The sequence below is a fragment of the Rhamphochromis sp. 'chilingali' genome, assembly GCF_963969265.1.
Source record: "Rhamphochromis sp. 'chilingali' genome assembly, chromosome: 8".
NCBI lineage: Eukaryota > Metazoa > Chordata > Actinopteri > Cichliformes > Cichlidae > Rhamphochromis > Rhamphochromis sp. 'chilingali'.
The window spans coordinates 39,373,680-39,397,399 of NC_137935.1; the positions used below are offsets into that span (position 1 = coordinate 39,373,680).

The 23,720-nt window shown below is 42.3% G+C and overlaps 1 protein-coding gene across 2 annotated transcripts in view; it reads left to right on the forward strand.

Moving 5' to 3' along the window:
• The first annotated feature begins 874 nt into the window (after window positions 1-874).
• The window catches only part of tpst1 (tyrosylprotein sulfotransferase 1), a 48,950-nt gene continuing 26,104 nt past the window's right edge, over window positions 875-23,720 (forward strand). Inside the window, exons 1-2 of one of the 2 annotated variants that reach the window (XM_080888319.1) lie at window positions 875-1,102; window positions 16,349-17,380. In XM_080888319.1, coding sequence (XP_080744445.1) covers window positions 16,524-17,380 — 857 coding nt within the window. In that variant the 5' untranslated portion in view covers window positions 875-1,102; window positions 16,349-16,523. The remainder of the gene's footprint in view (window positions 1,103-16,348; window positions 17,381-23,720) is intronic. The other variant, XM_080888320.1, reaches the window with a different exon arrangement.

The window sequence follows — 23,720 nt, forward strand, 5'->3', positions numbered from 1 at the left end:
AGAGTATTGTGACTGTAGGATATGTTATTATATACCACACAGCCATACTCTCCATATCACTGGTATTTGTTTATCAAATGTGTTTGAGACACTTTGGAAACCATGAGGTTGAATGTCTCCAAAGTACCTCTAATTTGGTTGAAAGCTATAATAACAAATGTCTGCCATATTGCGATGGGTGATTATTATTTCCATCTATTTATTTATTTTTACCTCTAAGGTCTTTGCTACATTTCCTATTTTTCCTATTTCCTTTTGCATCTTAAATAGGTTAACGGGTAGGCTTATATCATACACACTCATGCATTCAAGATGTTTATAGAAAGAGCTGCACAGGTATTGCAGGACAAGTAGTATTCTTCCCAACAGGTTCAGCTGCAGTTCAGCACTTTACCCTGTGCTCATTCTGACACAGCAACATTGAGCATCAAGCTGTGCTTTAAAGTTGGGATGTTTTCGATCAGGGTAATCAAATTATAAGTGGCGGAACAGCAGCCTCATCAGTTTCACATGCATTTTACGGTTTTGGTATTTATAGGGCACCCAAGGCTAACCGCAGATATGCAAAACACCTATTATTCTATATTTATCGAGAGTACATAGTCATTACGACAAGCAACCTAAGCTTTGTCTACAAGTTAGAATTTTCTCCACACTTTAGATTCGTAAAAACCGTGTAATGTTTGCAAAAATGGTTAAAATGTCTTCATATTCATATCTACAAACTTTATCACTGACTCGTTGAGGCTGCAGTGAAAGTCCGTTTGGCTGTACTGTGCTTTTAAATCTACTGTAGTTCCGCCCTATTTCGCAAGAGCCAATCAGCAGCTCTGAAACATAACCCTGTTAAAATTCTAGACTAATCACAACTGTTTTTTCAATACCAGCCGAGCTCCTCGCTTTGTAGCAGGCTGGCTGGCGTTTCTTGCCTCCTGTCTACCATCAGTCTAAGAACCGCGCTCCACATATCATGTATACCCACAGAAAATACTCGTAAACCGGCTCCAGGAGACGGCAAGACTGCCTGGACACCGACACCGGATTCGGTGGAGGTTTTGTGATCGACTAACCCGAGCCGCTTGTGCCGTGTCCGCAGCATTAGGTAGGTGTTTTTGGTGGTGTTACGGTGTTGTAATGTCCCTCTACCTCTTCTCTCCTTCCCATTAGCTCGCGAGCTGCGACAGTTAAAGTCATATTTGTATTGGTTTATTTATTTTGCTGGTGTGGGTTTGAATAGGCGTGAACGTTTTGTCGCCGTCACAAACGTTAACATTCGCCTTCTTAAACTGAGGTTACATAATTGCTGGTGTACGGCTTGTTAGCTATCAAGGCTGGAAAAATGACCGCGACTGATACGAGTACGGGCAGATTAAGCCCTTGTCAAATAAATAGGTGTAGCCAAGCTTACGTGCTGACAGATAACTCCGCCGCGTGCCGCCCTCGAGGGAAAGTCGCGCCGAACTGTATTAAAAACGAGCCTTCGTGATCATCGCAGTCAGGTTACACATGTCGAAGACATTACATGAATTTTAAGACCCGCCAGCCTGGGTCAGCACTGCTCTAAGCACGTACTCGGTGCTATACAATATTTCCCTTTTATGCTCGTTAAAGTTCACGGTTGATACCCATCAGTGGTTCAGATAAGCTCTACGGATTACCTAGAAGAACCAAACATTAAAGGAACCGTACGGTGACTTGAACCGTGTCCCTTTGCCAGGTGAAGAGTCATTTAATTGCAGGGTTTTAATAGAGCTTGGTTTTTGAGGCTATGTGTAACATTAATGGATAATTAATGAGGTTACGTGTGTAAGTGTTTCGACCTGAGAGTGCAGCCAATGTTGGAAAAAGATGTTCCACCCCGAGCTAATAGGGTCAGGCTTAAAAGTGTATTAAGATGTGGTTTTAATGGCTAACTTGTTGTTGTTGTTGTTAAGAAAACAGTTATTTTCTTTATCCTGCTGTGGACCAGAGACACGTGATCTCCATTAAGTGCACTGATTGGATCATCGCACTTTACTTTTCCGTTATTTTGAGAAAGTAGTGTTGCTGTTTTCCACTGCTCTGTCCCATATTAGAAGTTCATATTCAAATGCACTGCTTACTGCAAATGTAAGCCTAGCAATAATATAGGACATACCAGGCCAGCGCTTCAGTGAAATATCCCCTGGACCTAAAGTTCATAGATACACTTGTAGTCTGAAGGCTTACAAATGTTAATAATAATACTTTGTAGCAGCTCTGGAAGGCTGAAAGGGAAAAAACAGGGAGGGGGGCATAGTATTTCATTGTGCTGCTAGCCAGGAACACATCTGCTGTGTGCAGGTGGTCTGGGAAGAGCAGCTAAAGACTGAAGTCCAGTTGAAGAGTATTTTATCAGTGCTGGCCGCACTCAGTGAGTTGGCCTCCACAGCTGCAGAGCTGGATCAGTCGGACTCCAGCTCAATTATTCTCTCATTTCCGTGTCTGAAAAGGACACCCACCTCTGCATCACAATTATTACATCCAGTCAAGCAGCTGTGTTGCTGCTGGGCTTAGTCAGGATTTCAACTGCAGAGCACCATAATTCCTTACAGTCCGTAGTGCTCACTCTCAAAAACTCAATCTTGTCGAGGGCCCATATTTATCCAAGGTGTTGTAATGGTAACACCAGTAGTGAGACCTGTCACTAGATGTCCCGCATCGATCCTCTTCACTGTGAAACGAGTGATGCAGCACAGTTTGTGATGGACTCTGGTCATGGACAGGCTAACACCTTTGTAGCTGTCAGCAGCTTTAAAAGTTGTGAACTCTTCCTAGCTTTTCTTAACCTTGAGTCATTTGTGTTTTAAAATAAGTGTCAATGAAAAAACATTGGTGGAAAACAGATAACGTATCTATTGAAGAGAAGTCTCCAGCTCTGAAGCAGCAAGTTTGGTGAGCACCCACGCACTGCTCAGGTTTCCTTGGTGACATGGAAAAACAATGGGCCTTTTCACTGTGGGTTTTATAGTTCACATGTAGTGCAAGCATGCACAGGCTTCCCACAGTTTGGGATGTCTGATTTTAATTTGCATACAAATGACAAATGTGTTCATCTAATAATGAATAGAAAATTAGATGTTTTGTGTGACTCCAAGCTAAAAATCCTGGGCATTAGTTTTAAAATAAAGCCTGAAAGATTCTGTTAGTGATGCCTGAATTATTATTTAGCTGGAAATCATCACTGGAAACCACTCTTAATACCACACCTGTAACCTTCCACGGCAGTCAGGTTTGACCTGATTTCTTTGGAGGTGTATGGCAGGTTACATGGAAGATGATGGTGTAGGGTTAAAGGGATTTCCAGTTACAACGTAGATTTCCTGCTGAAGCATAAGCCTGCAGTCTGAGAGTAAACTGCTGTATTGGGATGATATGGTACTATGAGGTCTTAAAGATTAGATGGGGCCTGATTATTTAAGACTTTATATCTGAGGAAGGATCTTAAATTAGAGCGTGGATTTAACAGGGTGCTAATGACGAGAAGCCAGTAAGGGAGAAACATGCTCTCTCCAGTCCCTGTCAGTACTCTCGCTGCAGCATTTCGGATCAACTGAATGCTTTTTACAAACCTGATAATAATCAATTACAGTAGTTCAGACTAGATGTAACAAGTTTTTCTGCATCACTCTGACGAAGGATGTTTCTAATTTTAGAGAGTGCACAAACGTAAAAAAGCAGACCCGCATTTTTGTTATGGTCAAAAACAACTGGAGGTGAGTATGTGTCCGGCTAGACACCATGTTCAAGATTTTTTTGTGCCAAGTACAATAACCTCAGTTTTATCTAAATTAAATTCAGTTTTATTTACATAGTGCCAAGTCACAAAAGTTGCCACGAGGCACTTTATATTGTAGGGTAAAGACTCTACAACTATACAGAAATCTTACAAGCAGGAAATCAGAGGCCATCCAGGGCTTGTCTTTAGGACATTCCTGCAGTGTAGCTAATTGGTGTGTGTTATCTGGCTTCATGGACAGATAGAGTTGAGTATCATCGAATGATACTGGCTAAGGAAGGCATGTATAATGTAAACAGAATTGTTCCTAGCACTGAAGCAGCGTCTGCAGTATGCATCTAAAAAAAAACTCTTTTAAATCCATTATAGTTTATTTTAAGTAGATTTTAAAATAGGTTGCTTTTCTGACTGCAGATAAAATTTCTCTTTGTCAGGAAGAACATCTGGTGTAAAAGTCTGCCAAGTATAAAGACACTTTCAAACAGTTAAGTTACATTTACATGAAATAGTTCAGCTTGACCAGCTTAATGACTCAAGCGCACACACAGATATTTGTACATATCTGTTTAAAGTTTAAACTGTATTTATTTACTAGAAACTCTTGTTTTTTTTCGTCGAGTTTTGCACTGAATGGGACAACATGCAATTCCGTTTTGCTTTTTGGCATCATGACAATAAAAGAATCTGAGATTCTGGAAATAATCAGCAGTGAAGAATTATCCAACTATCCAGAATATACCATGGTCCAAGAGGAATCAGAACTGAACCATCCTCCTTCTACCGATGGCCCTGGCAGCACGTCTGTGTGCTACTGCGTTCTAAATTGTATTCATGCTGGTGGCTGCCGACTCCATAATTTCATTTACGTGTACCGTACAATGACAGTAAAGGGCTATTCTGTTCTATTCTCACAAGGTCAAGTCAGTGGCAGATTTACCCCTCAGCTGCTCTTTCTTGTCATTCTTCGTACTGCTGCATGATGTTAGAGAGTGGAGTTGTTTCTCCACTGAGGTGAAGCTCAGTTACCTGAGGACTGCATTACTTTTGCAGAGAGCATTGAAAGCAGTGTTCTAAACCTGACAGAGCCGTTACTTTCTTCACTAAAGTGAGATTGTTGCGGTGTGAAGTGTGAATGCTTCCTGTGTGAATTGCATGTAGGACACAGAATTATAATAGAGGAAACTGGATGGTTTTGCTGACGTACTGTGGTGACATAAAATGCATCTTCACACTTCTAAGCCAAAAACATGTATGTTTAAGTCAGCTTCATTGGGATTTACCATCTCTGTTGGTCTGCAATTAAACAATAAATGAGAGGCAATCCAGCAGTGTCAGTTACATTAATAAGGCTCAATGTTGTATTCGTGGTAAAGCACAGACGGAACAGCTGAGCTGTTTCAGGCTTGATACATATATGCACTTACAGCAGGTGATGGGAGATGCACAGACATGTCAGTTACTTTCAGCTGGACGGCCTGTAGCAGCAAACAGAACCAACCAATCAATTCACAGTTAATTTTGTTTATATTCAACTTCCCATAATTGTTAAGTGTAACTGGATGGGTGTACATCGAGCAGATGAGATGGAAAGGTAAGAAATGCTGCTGCAGTGAAATCAGTGGTGTGAGAAAGGACGAACACAGCACAGTAGGAGTCGCACAGTGCTCCCTCGCTATAACGCGGTTCACCTTTCCCGGCGTCGCTGTTTCGTGCATGCTATTTTTTTTTATTTTTTTTTTTCACAGCGCATTGTGTTCTGCGTCCTGATTGGCTGTAGGCCATTGCCAATCAATCTCCTGCCGTGTCTCCTGTCCAGTACAGAGTGTGTCCAGCTTGTCAAATTTACACAAATCTCCGATCCTAGCAGTGTGACTCTGAAGTGCTGTACTGTATGTTTGTAAGTAACAAACACAACAATGCCGATGAAAGATTTTGCACCGTCAAAGGCTCCTGCAGTAGCTCCCAAAAGGCAGAGGAAGATGCTAACCATCACACAAAAAGCTTCTGGACATGCCAAAGGAAGGTAGAAGTTACCGTATTTTCCAGATTATAAGGCACATTAAACGAAAACATTCAAATAAGTCAAACTTTACTCATTTATTCTTCTTGCTTCCTCTACTTCCGTGCCATTGATTCATTATTGATTCATAAATGTTGAATTCTCTGGCAGCTGCTCTATTCCCATGTTCTGGAGCTGAAAACAGGGTTTGATCTTTGGCTTCATTCTATGATACTGGACTTATTTTTCTACGAAGGTTTGAACTTTGAGAGTTTAACAAGAGAGAAAAGTGTGAAAATGTTCATGCCTGTCTGAGAAAAGAGTATAAAGTGTGTAGTGAGGAGTTTCTTAAAACATCTATAATAGTTGTAAAAAAATAAATAAATAAAGTTGGCTACTTCGCGCCTTTCACCTGTCGCGGTTTGTTTTTAGAATGTAACTCCCGCGATAAGCGAGGGACGACTGTATTTAAAAAGTGCTATATGTCAGTTAACAAGCTGGATCAGCCATTCAACTTGGTTGATCATCAAGGCCCCACAAAGCCTTTCTGTGACATTACCCTCACACAGCATTGATTGGGAGTCCTCTGTCAAAGTTTCTGTTTGGTTCTAAAAAGCTGATGATTTTGTGATACTCTGCTCTGAGCTGCTTGGGTGTTATTTCCACGGTTTGCCTTTTTGACGTTTGTCAGAAGCAGACATGGGGTGTGGTTTTGGTGCACGCCGATCTATTGGCTAAGAACAAAAGACCTACTGCTCTCCCTTCCTCAGTGGAACTTGAGCTTAGTGGAGCTCAAGGGTTGTAAATATAAGAGGAGAGGTAGACTGTTTACCCTCATTCCTAGTTTCTTTGTTGTGAAATGGCTGCAGGTAATACAGAGGTTAGCACGGTCTTATTTGGTTTTTGGCAAACTCCACCATGACTTTCCTGTCTCGGGGTGAACGGAAACCCATCACTGGTCCCTGTCATGTGGTTAAGCTAGAGATTCATTGGGTTTGTACAGAACATCTGATTTATTACAGAGGTTGTGGGCAGGTTAAAAGCTGTGGTCCTGGTGATTGAGCATGCGGTTGTGTGGAAGTTTGGGAATGCACCAGATCACGGATCAGAAATGAAAGGATGAATCATTATCAGTAAGAGCCTGATGACCAAACTCACTACTGTTGTTTCTCTTCAACAGTGTAAACACGGGTAGGTTAAGTGACACCGTGTCCTTGTTGGACTCTGTAAACAAGGACACAGTATTGTCTGTTAGCATGCAGAGCTACAGAACCTCAAGGATATTTGGCACGTAGACTGGAGCAACTAGGGATCGAACCACCAACCTCCTGAGTAGCATATGACCCGCTCTGCATCCTGAACTACAGCCGCTCCATACATGCTTGCAAGCTTGTATTAGTAGATGTGGTGCAGCCCAGCTAGCTTCTATTTGTGCTGTGCTCCCATAGAAGGTAGCAGAGGCAGCACGTTGAATGTGTGTGGCTTTGAGAGTGTTTGACAGATTGTTAACATCAGTTCATTTTTCCCGTTTCTCTGCCAGGGAGAGTGAGAGAGAAGGAACATTTAATGGGAGAAAAACAAAGTTTCACAAGGCTGCTTTTCTTATCGTTTAACATCAGACTTGACAGACATATGAAAGGATCTTTCGCCTCCAACTTACTTTTTCTCACCGTTATCACAGACCTCTCCCATCAGGACTTCATGAGGTGCAGATGCCATCATTATTAAGTGTTTCATGTGGTTTGGTTTCACTGTTGCTCCACTGAGAGAAGCCTTAGCCTCAGCTGCTCGCCCTAACAAATCAATGGGAAAAATATCCTGCCAGCGGGATTACATATCAGCAACAGGAGAGAAGAGCCTCAATTAATTTAGTGCAAACACATCTGAGCCCGGTGTGAGGTGTAACAGGACTCTGCTCTGAATATCAACTGCAGTTTGTTATCAGCAATGCCACTGTAAATCTTCGTTGTTTATTAGCCTTCCCCAGTAATGACAGGTTAGGCAGTCCCACTACACAGAAATACACAAAATGAGAATCTGCGACTTCTAAAAGAATTTAATTATTTGATAGTGCTTTGAATTGCTGTAAAAGAGCAGAGACTTTATCAGAATCATGTTCCTTATTAGGTATTTATCAGTACTAAAGTGTCTTATCAGGTTTGGTTATTGCAGCGACCTGTTTCTAGATAACATATACATTTGGGAGTTTTGACCATTCCACAAAGACAGTTGCTTTCTGTTTCATGTAAACTATCTTTTTTGAATTGGAGCTAATTGTGTAAACGGCATTACATTTCAAAGGACACCTATCCTTAGATTTCATCTTCAGAATCAGAGTAATGGCTTCATGCACGAACAGTTTGAGAAAACCCAAATAATACTTTCTGCTGGCAGCGTCTCTAAATCATCACAAAGTTCTCGCTTTGTCTTTGGGAGACTGCAGATGTACAAGATGTGTGATAGTGTGTCTTTAAGCTAAACAGAGTGGTATTCATGAAGCACTTTTTTTGTTTGTTTGTTTTTTGTTGGCTTATCGGAGCGGTTTATGAATCTGGGCGGTGTCTTTATGTCATGTGGAGATGCACATGAACGCCAGGTAACAGAATTGTTCCAAAACACTGGGACATGCAGGGAAAGGTAGGTGTTGTTCCCAGCTTCTAGGGTTACCAAATCACAAATTAGCATATTTTCTGCACTATAAGGTGCACTTAAAATCCTTTAATTTTCTCAAAAATCATCAGTGCACCTTTTGTATGAATTCTGGTTGTGCTTACTGACCTCGAACTAGGGCTGGGCGATATGACCCAAAATTCATATCTCGATATTTTTTAGCTGGATGGCGATATAAGATATATATCTCGATTTTTTTTTTTTTCTTTTTCTTTTAAAGCCATAAGTTAAGAACAAAAAGAGAGTTCCTAGTCACACTGTCCCAGATGTCACACGGGCACTTTTATTTACATACAGCGTAGATGTACATGAAGAAATTACTCAAAAATAAATTATCAGCATTTATTAAATAATCATGGTCCATAAATAAAAGAAAACAATGTTGTTTTTGTGCATAACAAAAAGCTCACAATTGTGCAGTCAAAATGTAAACTAACAGACGCTGAGCATAATAACAAAGAGACTTCACAGCTGCACCACGTCTCTGAACAGGTGCCATTTGTGGTCCTTATACACACACAGTACGTATCACTCCGCGAAGCTCCTCGGTAGCCGTAATCCTCCGACAATCCATCAAGCGGTGCAGCTCCGTAGCTTAGCAAAGTCATATTAAAACATTTGACAGATTGCCGAGCGCTGTGTACCACATAAAATCGGTTCGCGGTCAGTAAGCACAACCAGAATTCATACATAAGGCGCACTGTCGATTTTTGAGAAAATGAAAGGATTTTAGGCCGTGCAGCCCCTCCTGGCTGCATGTCGTTAGCGCGGTTAGCACGGTTAGCTCGCTAACACGTTGACGCCGTCCAGCCCCGCGCACGGTAACTCGCTAACGGAGATTTTCCGCTTTCATCTTGTCATTGCCTGCAGGTGAAGTTATGGGGGAGGCGGAGTTGTGTTCAGTGAAGGAGAGGCGAGGCCGAGTAACGTTGCGTAGAGACAAAAGTGGACGAAAGAGAGGCAAACCTGCGGCTCCACAAGTATAATTATAACGTAACATAGACTATATCGATATGAACGATATTGTCACATCTTATATCTCGTATGAAAATATATCGATATTTTTAAAAAACTCGATATATCGCCCAGCCCTACCTCGAACCAATTTTGTGCTACACGGCGCTCAAAACATGTCAAAAAATGTTCTTGTGCGACTTTGGTAAGCTACGCCGCCGCACTGCTTGATGGATTGTCAGAGCATTACGGCTACTGTAGTCAGGAGCCTCGCGGACTAATCTGGGTCCTAAATTCCGTCAGCTTCAGGTCCCAAAGTCAAATGAACACTGCAGCATCACTGAGAGTTAAAATCTGTCTAAAGTCTTTCATCTTTAATAAAATGATCAGCATTGCTGCTTTACCAGGTGTAACAATTAAGTTTAACATCCAGGCATCCATGAAAACAGAATTTATTAAATTTAACGGAGATGAAGTTAGCAGGAAGTTAGCTCGCTAGTTTCCAGCTAAGCATGATATAGCATGTTCTGACTGAGAGATTTCTGAAAATATTCAAACGTACGGCTCTGCTATCACTTCCAACATAGATGAAGACAGAAAACTAAACAGAAGTGATATGTTGTTGTTTCTGGATAATGACAATGACCATAAATCATCACATAGTAGAAGTCAGGTGTACAGTTTTGGTTCATTAAATAATTCAGAACTCACTCAGTGTAGCCGTTTTATTAGCGGTACCGTGAGGACTCATTTGTTGTTTTTCTCACCTTCCACGTCTTTAACGCTTCTCCATTTCTCACCCTTACTTCCTTTCAGCTCTTGTGAAACTTTTCTGGTCTGATTGTTATCAGTTGTTTAAACCAACTTTCAGCTGCTTCTCTCTCTGTGCCGCTCTGTCAATTTAAAGTGTCAATTTAAATTTATGTAACCTCAAATGAATTAATGCGATGATTTAGAGTTTTTCGTAAGGAGAAATCTCAGTACAACCTACACAGATTGGTAATGTTGAAATGCCAGTGACGATCAGTAGGAGAAATTTACCTTTAAGTGCAGTTGCAGCAGTCTTCAAAGGTGTTGGCCACCTACGATGCTTTGTGACTTCCCCCTGACCTTTAACACTGAATCACTGAGCACACAGATGTGAGATTGTGTGGGTGCGGTAGTTATGAGTACCTGTCGGCAGAGTCACCTGCTTTAGAATATATGAACCTAATGTATGTTGTTTTCATAGCTGAGCTTATTTATCACCTTTTTCCACGTCCACCTGCTCGGTTTGACTCGTACCCTAACTTGATAGTAGATTTTTTTTGAATTTAAGTAATTTTGTAACAATTATTAAATAGATTCCAGATGACTTGCACACGATGGTGAAGTGGTCCTTTACAAGCTCATTGATATATAATTTTTAATTTTGTATTTATTTAGTTTTTTGGGTGTGTGTAAGCTACTGGGATTGGTCTGATATTTAAAAGATGTTGTTTATCAATGTCCTTTTTCTTTCTGTGTAAACCTCCAGTTTGCTCGCCTCAGAGAGTTGGCAGTTTGAAAATGACGCAATGTTAGTTGCATTGAGCTGGCGTAATGCTCTGAGGAAATGTTGACCACAAGCAGTCAGCTTTAGTCTGGGTTCAATCTTCTCCCCAAGTAAAGATTTCACATGTGAACGTAGTGGGATATCAAAAGAAAAGCTACAACCTCACCTTGTTTGAATGAGGATTTGTATCGGACAGTTATGCCACTATGAAACTGACTTCAGCCCTGGAGAGCAGTGGACTGGAAAATAGTTTGACTGCAGTGTAGGGCTGGGCCATATTATACCGTTCACGGTAATACCGGTATAATGTTAGGCAACGATAGGAAAATGAAATATCGCGATAGAATGGGAGTAAAACGCGCATGCGCAGTGCCTTTGTTTTCATACGCACATGGCCGATTGTTGAGTGAAACAGATGAACCAGAATTGGTTTGTAAAAATGGTGCAACTTCAGTGATGTGGAACTGGTTTGGTGTTTGTCCGTCAGATACACAACAAAGCACATTTTTTTGCAGAACATGCAAGCGGCCGTCGTTATTGTCGTATTTGTCGGACTAAGATGCTCTTAAATCTGGGAGTAATCTGGGTCCTAAACTCCGTATGCTTCAGGTCAAACAACACTGCAGCATCACTTAGAGTTAAAAACTGTCTAAATTCTTTCATCTTTAATAAAACGATCAGCATTGCTGCTTTACCAGGTGTAACTATAAAGTTTAACTTCCAGGCATCCATGAAAACAAAAGTTATTACATTTAACGGAGTTAGAAGTTAGCAGGAAGCTAGCGGAAGTTAGCTCGCTAGTTTCGCTAGTTACCTAAGCATGATATAGCATGTTCTGACTGAGAGATTTCTGAAAAAAATCAAACGTACAGCTCTGCTATCACTTCCAACATAAATGAAGACAGGAAACTAAACAGCAGTGACGTTTGTAGGGTTACTGAAGTTGGGCTAGCTGGTATATAATGATGTGCTACGTGATCGCTAGCGACACAGCTATGTTAGCATAACATAAACATTGAAGCTGGAGGACGAACACTAACACTTTTCCACTTATAAAAGTTAACGTGAAGGTTCTTCATGGTTAGAGACAAATGCAATCGCATGGCAGGATGCTGTAAACGGACCAAACTTCAGTCAGGAGAACAACTGAGATAATCCATCCACAATACGAGGTTAGTCATTAATATACTGCAACAACATGGGAATAGAGCAGCTGCCAGAGAATTCAACATTAATGAATCAATGGTACAGAAGTGGAGGAAGCAAGAAGAATGAGTTTAATAAAGTTTGATTTATCTGACTGCTTTGTTTCGCTTAATGTGCCTTATAATCCCGTGCACCTTACGGTCCGAAAAATGCGTACTGCACACTGCAGTTTAATGTTGCAAAGCACCTCTTTTTAACTTCAGTGGATATTATACATGGTTATGCTCAGGATATGTCAGCCCATTTCTACTGGAAATGCCTTTTGGTTAAACTTTCAGCAAGGAATTTGCATTTGCACTGTTACATTTTTATAAAGCTTTAATGTACATAAAAACCAGCTTCTTGTTTAAGTGAAAATAAATGGAAGGTTGTCTTTTTGCGCTAGTAATGTTGTGGAGTTGTATTTTGTCTCGCATCAATTATATCGTCGGTTATATCGTTATCGCAAATTTTCAAATATATATCGTGATAAATATTTTTGACCATATCGCCCTGCTCTACTGCAGTGTCTCCAGTCTCGGATGAACTGCACCGTTAAGCTCATACAGGGATGCGTTTGCTCGGGTCGTTCGCATATCTGCTGTTGCAGCGTAACTTTGGCCCGACGCTCGTAACATAAGTGAGACTGGCTGGGTGGGCATCGTATACCCGGAGTTGGGGTTTTGACCATTGCACAAAATTGTCTCTGAGTCTGTACGCGTGCTGTGGGGAAAACCCTGTTCTAACGTTTGACTCTGTGGTTTATTTTGAGCTTTCTTTTACTTGACGTTCTTAAACTCATTTGCAACTTAAAACAGATCTGCAAGACAAACGAATTTAAGAGCAGCGCGTGAATAAAAGGTTTGACGACATTAAGCCCACAAAGCCCGGCAGAGCCGGTACCAGGACCGTGACCTCGGGTAAAGTGAAAGAAAACATGTTTCTAGTGTCCAAATCAGCAGCACTGTTCCTGTAATCAACATTTAAAGCTTTACTGGGAAACCGCAACCGCGGTCCTTCATCAAAGCACCAACAAACTTTGACATGAAGGAAAGCGAACTTTGTACCTGCTCCATCCACCACTGTTTGCTTTACATAGATAAAAATCTGCAGGAAGTCTCCAGAAGTTGTGTTAAAATATGCAGATTAACTGTTAACTTACCAGGGGTGGGTCTAAAGGGGGGCATGGCATGCACTAAACCATATTTATTTTGAAGTTTTCATAATATTTTTCAGACTGAAAGGGAAATAATATCAAACATTGTTAATTAAATAGTGTTAAAAATCTAAAAATTAAACTGATGAGAGGGATTTTAGGTTAGGCGGTGAATTCTTGTTGATATTAATGAACGTCTGCTCCATCATAATGTCTTGTTTTCAGCAGCACAAACTTTGCATCAAAGCACAGGGAAAACTTCAGTATGCTGCTATGCTCACATGCTCCTTTATAGGCTTACAGGCAGAAACTCACTCATTGACCTGCACACTTAAACACACAGCCAAACGCGCACAATGACTCATAAAGCTTTCCAACAAGACAGAGTAAACATGCTTTTTTTTTTTTAAGGCCTCAGTTTAGATTTCACATTTATTTTACAGTTAATTTTGAAGGGGGCGTATTTTTTTCTATTCTGAATATTTATCATTGCTCATTAATAAGACAAAAGTATTTCTTATCAGATTAATCGATGGAATAATTGATAGATTAATCGATAGCTTCAGCACTAATTTCATAACCAAACCGCGTCCATGCTTCTCAGCTAACCCCACGTTTAGAAAAACGCTCCTCAATTTCCTTTGGCTGGTTCTTCTGTGTTGCCATGGTGACTATTTGAAACCGTCATGTAAAGCAATTAAAAAATATTGCAGTAAACGGTGTATTTTGCAACGGCACAAAATAAACGGGGAAACGAGAGACGTTTTAATACCGTCATCCACAACGTCATCACATCCCAGTCTGCAGTTGGCTTTGGGAGAAATGAAACCACTAATCAATTAGAGAAAGAAGATGATGATGATGTTGTGTCTGGTGTTCCAGACGATGATGCATCCAAATGGCGCTGATGATGATGCAAATGTGGAGATGGCTGCATTGGGTTCTGCCTGTCCCGTGCTGGTGTCGCAGTCCCCGCTGTTCCACTGCTGTGGACTGATGCTGTCATAGGCAGCTAACCATCGTGCTCATATGAGGTGGAATCTATGTAAACAGACTAAATAGTTAATACAGGTATGAGGCTAGGTGCTAAAGAGCATTGATCAAAAAATTTAATGGCAACCTGAATCTTCTTTGGCGTTAGACAAAACTGGAGCAGCCACAGGATGTTTCGGTGAACGTAATATGAATACATAGATAAAAATCTCTGATGCAGAGTTTTTGCTTCAGTTAAGGTTTTATTGCACTAGGAGACAAAGGCATTCAGTATTGTATCTCCTGGATGAGGTGTGTGTTCATCTGTATGTGCGCAGATGCACACAAAGATAGTGGTAGTTTATGGGTGAGTGTGTGTCTGTGTGCCTTTAAAAGAGCATGTGATGACGGCAATGAAGAGAGAGACCAGTCAGTATTCTCCGAGCGCAGAGCTGAGGTTTGGCCTGTGCTTTGTTGCAACATTTCGTTTCATGTTCTGATTGTGTAGATATTAATAATTAGTGTTAATAATAATTCAGTGCCCAGCCTAACAGCCTCTGGTCAGTGGCTTACTGGCACGTGTGCTTTTATTGGCCCACAAAAAAGAATGAGCTTTTTATATGCATGTTATTTGTTACTGCAGTTTAATATATTTTATATTCGTCTAAATCTACAAAATAATCTACTAAAGCCTTGAATTAAGACTCCATGCCCCCATTTAGATTCACCCTCTGCTTATCGCAGGTGACACTGGCATATAAAGTAAAATAGCTGCTGTCAGCCTTCAGCAAGCTGCCTGGTCGGACTAAGTTAGCAGTTCAGCTGTGTACGTATGCTTTCATTGGAACAGCTGTGCTATGGATTTACTGCTGTGTAAAACAAATGACAGAAAGTTCACATGAGTTTGCACATGATGATTCATGAAGGACCTGCATGAGCTTTTTCCCAGGAGTAAAGGTTTTGATGGTGATTACAGTATAAGTGTGGGTGTTTTGGACGTTTCACATTCAATGCTAAACTATGATAGCATCATCTTCACTGCTGCTGTTGTGTTATCAGTGTCTTTGTGGAGAAAGCTGTGGGCCGCGTGAGTTTATGGTTGCCGTAGTTTTATTCACATGCATGCTCCTCAATCTGTTTCTGCTGTAACACTCAAGGTTACATGGATTAAACAAAACGTCAGTTAATTGATGAATCATTGCTGCTCTGCAATGCACCAACCGCACATGTGCACCTAGCAATGAACCTCAAGCAGACTTCAAAGAACCATAACAGGAATGACTACTCAGTGCTGTCTCTCCCTGTGTCAGCAGCAGAGTGTAGCTGAGACCTAAGTGCTCAAAGCTCCTGTACAGGTTTGACGTTGATGTTTCCAGACAAAAGGTTCCCGAGGCCAAAAGTCCAGATACCTTGGATGCAAATGGCTTTAAAGACAGAAGATCATTTTATTTAGACAGTCTACTGGTATTGTTAACAAGACTGAATATGTGGTTTGAAAGTGAGGATTCACTTTGCCCCTGCCTGCTGTGGATTGCCTGAACCCTAACATCTTCCTCTTCCAGTACGGCCGACTGTGGCTGTTCTGCCAGCACAGAGAAAACGCTCCAGCAAATATGCTGTATTCAGCCTGCAGCTTTCACTTGTCAAAAACTGCCAGCCTGCCCACTGCAGTATGTATGAGCAGGATGTGTGTATTCACTGAATGCATGCACACATTGTCCTTTCTGCAGAATTAGCATGAGTGGCTGCCCATATCATAATTAGAGGTTGACAGATAAATGTCGCAGATGAAATATGTGCCGCCAGAAATTCAAAGCTGGGATGCAGCTTGGACACATTTGTTGTTGTGTATTCTTAGTCTGTTATTAGCAACTCGTTATTTCTTTCAACAAACTTTGACTTGCAACACTTTAAGGTCCACTAGAGTGTTGCAAAAAACAGGCAGAGCTCGTTTAGTTTTCTTCACCCTGCTGGTCGGCAGGACATCGACCCCAAATTTGTAAATACGATAACTCGAGAACGAGGCGAATCTGGACACAAATGATTCTTTTCAGTTCTGTCGTATCAGTGTTTCCTGTGGTGCGACCAGATCTCAATGTGTCTCTTCTCTCCACCATGCAGGGCTCATGGAGCTGGAGACCAGACACCTGCTGTGCACCAGGGAGCTCGATCCATGCCCGGTTCCCAGTAAACAAACATAAAGGGTGGGAACCTTACTGGCCCTCTACTTCCTTTACCCCCATACCCAAAAATCGCCCCTGTGGTTATCTTGTCCTCTCCCTTCTGTGGCCCCAGCATGATTGGCAAGCTGAAACAGAACTTGCTGGTGGCCTGTCTGGTCATCAGCTCGGTCACAGTTTTCTACTTAGGCCGCCATGCAATGGAGTGTCACCATCGCATCGAGGAGTACAGCCAGCCAGGAGGAATCCTGCCTTTGTCTGGGCTGGGAGGCAGCATGCGGACCACCTTACGGACAGGCCAGAACCTCAGCATGCCGTTCATTTACAGCAAAGACATGCCGCTCATTTTCATCGGTGGCGTACCCCGTAGCGGGACCACACTAATGCGAGCTATGCTGGACGCCCACCCCGAGGTCCGCTGTGGTGAGGAAACTCGCGTCATCCCACGCATCCTGGCCATGAAACAGATGTGGAGCCGCTCGGGTCGGGAGAAGATGCGCCTGGACGAGGCTGGCGTGACTGACGAGGTGCTGGACGCCGCCATGCAGGCCTTCCTGCTGGAAATAATCGTCAAGCACGGTGAGCCCGCCAACTTTCTGTGCAACAAGGACCCATTTGCACTGAAATCTCTTTCCTACCTGGCCAAAATATTTCCCCGTGCCAAGTTTGTGCTCATGATTAGAGACGGTCGGGCTTCGGTCCATTCCATGATCTCGCGAAAGGTGACCATTGCTGGGTTTGACTTGGGGAGCTACAGGGACTGCCTGACCAAGTGGAACCGGGCCATAGAGACGATGTACACTCAGTGCCTGGACGCTGAAGACAAATGCCTGCCTGTGCACTATGAACAATTGGTGCTGCATCCTGAAAAATGGATGAGGACACTGCTGAAGTTCCTTGATATTCCCTGGAATGATGCCGTTCTCCACCACGAGGAGCTCATAGGGAAAGCTGGAGGAGTGTCCCTCTCCAAGTAAGTAATGCTGATGGCATTCCTACAATTTTCCTTTCCCAGCCCTGTGTTCTGTGCTTTTACTTTGAAAGGAAACATCTGGTCTGGATAATGTCAATCTAACGTTGTTTTTCTTTTGTTGTTTTGTAAAAATTCTTAAACTATAGACTTTTGGGAGAAAAACTGTGAATGTTTCATGGCAAATGTGATCAGTTGTAGCTCAACTTTGGCTACAGTTACAGTAACTAAACTAAAATGTCGGAGTGACACATCATTGGCTGATGTGTCTTTGATCCCTTTTGTTTGTGTCTGCAGGCGACCGTTTTGTTCACATGCAGGGTAAGCTCTTTCATTACAGCACAGCTCTATACGACGCCTTTTCGGGAAAATCTCCTCTTCGTGCAGTTTGCTCAAACTCAAACGCCTCCTTTCTTCACTTGTGTGTCTGTTGTGTTAGGACTGAGTGCACTAATGAGTAAAATGGGTGTCTGTGTGTCTTATGCTGAAGACGCATTTTGGGGTAGCTGAGCTGCTTCCAGTGCTCTGTAGCTGTTACTAGCACAGCGCACGCTGAATCATCATCCATCTGTGTTATGTTATGATTCATTTCCAGCTCGCTGCTCTGAGGATCGTTGACGTTTTGGACATTTAACCCCGTTGGAATGTAGTTTATCAAAGCCGTTTCCCCTTTTATCCATGTATGTAGCTACAGTTTCTACACAACCTTCTTTCTACAGCTGCATTGCTGAAGCTCTGAAGCTAAATGTTTGGTGATGCAAGAAGCTGTAAATCGTGTCTGGCCCACAAGCTCCACTTGGTGAGCCAGGCTTGTCGTATATCACATTCCCACTGCAATAGAAATGCGCTTGGGAGCGCCCATGTCGACTTGGCTTTCAACTACTTAGCCTTGAGGGAGAGAATGTATGGATTGACTATTAACCTTAAGGTAAAAGGACTTGTTGGTGAGCAATGTGTGAAGTGAAACGTCATGTTCTATATAATCTGAGTTCTTGATGGTGTTAAAAACAGGGCCTTGAAACGTATCCTCCCTGTTCCACTGTTATATTTCACTACAGATGAAACATCCTGCAGCTGCACACAGTGAGACTCATCATTAGTGACTTGAAACATATGAGACGATGTCTGCATTGCTGCACTGTGAGCACGTTTGCCTAATGGCCCTGCCTGGTGTCAGAGTTGTTTTGAATACTCTGCTATGGGAGGCTGGCCTCTGGAAGTTTTTGAGGAAACTTTTCTCTGTCTGCTTCATATTACCCCCAACCCCCTTTGCTACCACGGTCTTCCTGCCACATGGTAGAAAACACTCCCTATTCTCCAGGAGATATTTAGGCCGCATTTTGTTATTATCCCTCTATGAGAACACTTCCAAGTTTCTGTTTAAAATGCTTTGCGTCTATTGAGCAGTAACTGCCCATCTTTACTGTAATCTTCTGTGAAGACATCCAACTTCCTCTGTCGTAAGATGCGAGGGCCGAGTTCTTTCCTGCCAAATGGAAATTGGTAACCGGCCGTCTTCTTTCTTTTAGGTTTTACATTTACAATAAACAATATTAGTTTTAAGGAACGGTGAACATGTAGGCGAGAGGTCAGTAAAGTTCAGTTATGCCCAGTTTTGAATTGGATAGGATCAGGTGGGTCAGGCCTGCAGCTCATTTCCATTTGTGGACAAAATGCTGACTGCATTCAAAATAATTCATATTCTAAATACACATAATACATCTAATATTTTCCGTGTATACAGTTATTTCACACTGAAAGTTCTTTCCGTTGGAGGGCAGTTTTTCCTCTGCCCTCAACCAGTGCTTTTAGAGCACTGAGATTCTTTATCCAGATCTGAGATGTACTGACACACGTGTTTAAACCAAGTCTTTGTCTGAAGGGCTGCTGTGGCACAGTGGGCTGATCAGGTCACCCACTGATTGGGAGGTGTGTGTGTGTGTGTGTGTGTGTGTGTGTGTGTGTGTGTGTGTGTGTGTGTGTGTGTGTGTGTGTGTGTGTGTGTGTGTGTGTGTGTGTGTGTGTCATAAAATAAAGCGTTGTATGTATGTGCATCTGAATGGATAAATTGATTATTACTCAATGAGGTTAGAGCTCTATATAAACACCTTCACCATTTACTTTACCAAGGAGTCCACACTACATAAGCAGGAGACTGACCTGGGGCCAGTGAGTGGGTGTGAAGCTCTGTGTGCTTTTAAGTGCTTTGGTCAGTAAGGCTGTAAAAATGCTGTGTTAGTAAAGTTCAAATGAAGCCAGGAAGCAAAGCTGGAAGAACAAAAATGCCTACTATAATTTTTTTTGTCAGTGTCACTGCCCTGTCATTAAGATGAAGGGAAATCCACGTAACTAGGTTTATGTTCCATTATATTAATGTGGTGTTTAAATATATCCACATTTCTCCTGCAGCTGCTCTATTTTTGCAAAAACGTGCAAGTGTCTTGTTAAAGTTATCCCGTCTATCTCAAATTGAAAAGACACTAATAGATGTATTAAAGCCCTGAAGACTAATTTGTAACTTTTTAAAAAGATTGATACAGTTAAACGTCTGGATTTAGGTTTCATCTTACCTTATAAACAGAATAAACCATGATGGCTTCGTGCTTTAAACCAAGCAGTGAAACTAATGTCAGGTGCTTTCATGCGTGCTGTGACGCAGGCTTGGATACAACAGAGACTCCCGAGTGTCCTTCAGCCCTACTGGTACAACTCTGATGACTAAATGACAAAGGCAGAGGTCCTCAGAAAGGCCAAAGTACCTGTGTCTCTCAACGACTTTCAGTTGTGTCCAGACGGTGGAAAAATTCTCCTCAGTGGTTACATCTGAGTTAAACAAGCACCGAGTGCTTAAGCCTGTTTATTATACAGGTACAGGAAGCTACAAAACCTGAATAGAAAGAAAAAAGAGGCCAGAACAGATCAAATGTCTGCACCAGGTAAGGGTGTGTTAAGACCTCTTTGGGGTTTGCTGATCTGCAGCCATTTAGAGCGCACATCAGCCCCTCACAAATTGATTCAGCATCAAACATTAATGAATGGGGACAGGAATCAGAACCCTGGTGATAATGTGGAGACACTGCTTTGTCCTTTTCTTTGGAACAAACAGAATCAGGGACAAAGTCCAAGACGTAGCGGGAATCTACAGAGTTTACATCACTTTACAAGATGATAGATTTAATCAAATTATACTGTTTCTGTTGGTGTCTGTTACCTGCTAAATTTGTTTTTATCTATCATCCAAACACGAGATTTCAGTTACAATGCTGTCTGTCCAGTGAGTAATGATCACGGTGCAGAAAATCATGTCAGTGAAAGAAATCAAAGCAAATGTGAAAATGCCTCATTTACAGTTGCTGCTGATTCGTTCTTCCCGTCATTGAACAGAACAGACGGAGAGAGCAAGACTGCTACATTTTAACTTTTTGTCAGCTACTTTTCAGAGAAAGTGTTACCAAATAGGTTATGATGAGTCACTAAATATAGTGACAAACTTGCTAATTTGGTAATCAAGGGGTGAACTGATTATGAAGTGTGATGATCAGCAGGGTTGGTTAATGAACTCAGTGCTTTTTAGAGTACAACCGAGTTAGATGAATGCTTCCAAGCACTGTCTCACACTTGGCACTGAGGTCTAGCTTTTCCTGCTAGACCTCCGTGCAGCGTTCTTTACTGGTGACCATAATATTCTATTAGAGCGAATAAAGCATGCTGTAGGTATGTAGTTCCTAGAGTATTTAAAAGTAGAATGGGAGGCAGAGCCTTCAGTTTTCAGGCCCCTCTTCTGTGGAACCAGCTTCCAGTTTGGATTCAGGAGACAGACACTATCTCTACTTTCAAGGTTAGTGTTGGCGACTTTCAAGCCTTTGAGTCGCTGAGCAGCTGAATGGGGGAATAATGTTGACGCGCCCGCTGTTTAAAACGTTAGTCAAAGTTCCAAGTTAAAACTCCTTTATTTGTTATCAAATCCTTAAAATCCGTAGAAAAACAGTGATCAAAACATTCCAAGCTTGAGCGGTCAGCAAAAGTCGACTTCCCCCATCAACCACTCATTCACAAAATTTCCCTCGGGCCGTGAACAGGTGATATAGCAATCACTATTACTGACACCACGTGACCCAAAGCTACGCCTATCCATAACATTCCGGCCCCTAATTATTACATTTTTACAGTAATAATTACACATCCAACACCACAACTCACAACACACACTTCATCATATCACAGACACCCAGTGAGACAACATAACATACTCAAAAAGTCCACCAAAGTTATTTTCTCATGTCTTCTCTTCTGTCTGCACATGGCCAGTCAGTCATAGGCCAGAGGTTACCAGCACTTAGCCTAAATATAGTCAGTCTGTGATGTACATCTCATAACATTAAAGTCAATTCAAAGTTAGTTATGTCACACTGTGTCAAAATGTCATAGTCATGGGTCAGAAGCCTCCTGAAGAAGGCATATCTTTGTGATGGGTCTGCACACATGGCTGGTTGGGGTCTTAATCCAGACCTGACGCACAAGCCCCTTTTCATCTGGTGCAGCTCCGGTGACTCTCCCAATGATCCAGGAACCACGAGGTGCAGAATCATCCACTATAAGGACCACATCTCCAGGAACGAAGTTGCGTTTAATCCTTCCCCATTTCTGGCGCTGCTGAAGTTGTGGCAAGTACTCTTTAGTCCATCTTTTCCAAAACAGATCAGACATATATTGAACTTGCCTCCATCGTTTACGTGCGTAGAGATCGTCCCTCCGGAACAGGCCAGGTGGTAAAGACGGGTTTGACTTGAGAAGAAGGAGATGGTTTGGTGTTAAGGCTTCCAAATCATTTGGATCGGTGGATTCCAGCGTAATGGGTCTACTGTTGAGGATTGACTCCACTTCACAAAGAGCAGTTTGGAGCCCTTCCTCGTCCAAATGCTGTGTTTGGAGAGTGGAATTAAGGACCTTTCTGACAGAACGAATCAACCGCTCCCATGCTCCGCCATGATGCGATCCAGTTGGAGGATTAAAGATCCATTTCACTCCCTTCAAAGACACAGCATCAGAAATCTTTTCCTGATTCCACTGTTCCATAGCTCGTCTCAGCTCGCGCTCTGCGCCCACAAAGTTAGTCCCGTTGTCTGAGCGCAGTTCTTGTACCTGACCTCGTCTTGCGATGAAACGTCGTAAGGCGTTAATGAAAGAGTCAGTGTCAAGGGATGAGGCAACCTCAATATGTACTGCTCTAATTGCCAAACAAGTAAAAATAACACCATACCGCTTCACAAGACTTCTCCCGCGCTTCACTTCAAATGGACCAAAATAGTCCACTCCAACAAAGCTAAATGGGGGTTTCTCAGGGGTCACTCTGATTTCAGGTAACTCAGCCATCTGCTGCTGGCCTGCAGCTCCATGAAACCTTCTGCAGGTCACACACCTCGACATGATGCTTCGAATCAAAGTACCAGCACCAGGAATCCAGTATTTCTGATGCAGCAGAGAGTATGTGGTTCCTTCCACCATGACCCACCTCTTTATGAATATGCTGTAGAATGAGATTAGAAATGTGAAGCTCTTTAGCAATTATGACAGGACGCTTGGAATCTTCTGACATGACAGCTCTACTGAGACGTCCGCCAACCCGCAGCACATCATCCTCCAAAACAGGATTCAACTTATATATGTGGCTGCTTCGTTTCACAGACTCTCCACTTTGGAGACGAGAAATTTCTTCGGCATATCTTTTCCTCTGACAGAACTTAATTATTTGCATCTCAGCATCCTCAATCTCTCCCAATGAAAGAAAGCCATGCCGGAAATCAACCTTATGTTGGGCATCTTCAGACTGAATTGCATCAGATGCAGACTGGAAATGTTTCTTCTTGCGATGCAAAAGCAATGTCTTGAACCTCAAAATCCAACCCATCACCCTGATGAGACGAGTCCAGGATGAGGCACGATGGATTAAAAGGGTCAGAGGATGATCATCATCGTGTGCTTGTAAGACCTCGATGGCAGCAGCCACCTTAACTTCAGGATCTTCATGTGGAAGTTCTTGCAAGTTTTCTGGGTTCACAGGCCAATTGTTCTCTGGCTGTGTAAGAAATGCAGGACCAGATATCCATTCGGTGTCACGTAAAAGGGTCTCTGCCTTCATACCTCTGGAGGCAAGGTCCGCAGGGTTATGTGTGGTGTTCACATACCTCCATTGGGAGGCACTAGAAGCCTTGAGGATTTCTGACACTCTGTTCGCCACAAAAACACGGAACCTGGAAGTCTCATTGTTTATATATTTCAACACTGCGGTGCTGTCCGTCCAAAAGACAGAGTTTAGGAGAGGTAGTCTCAACTCCCTCCTCCA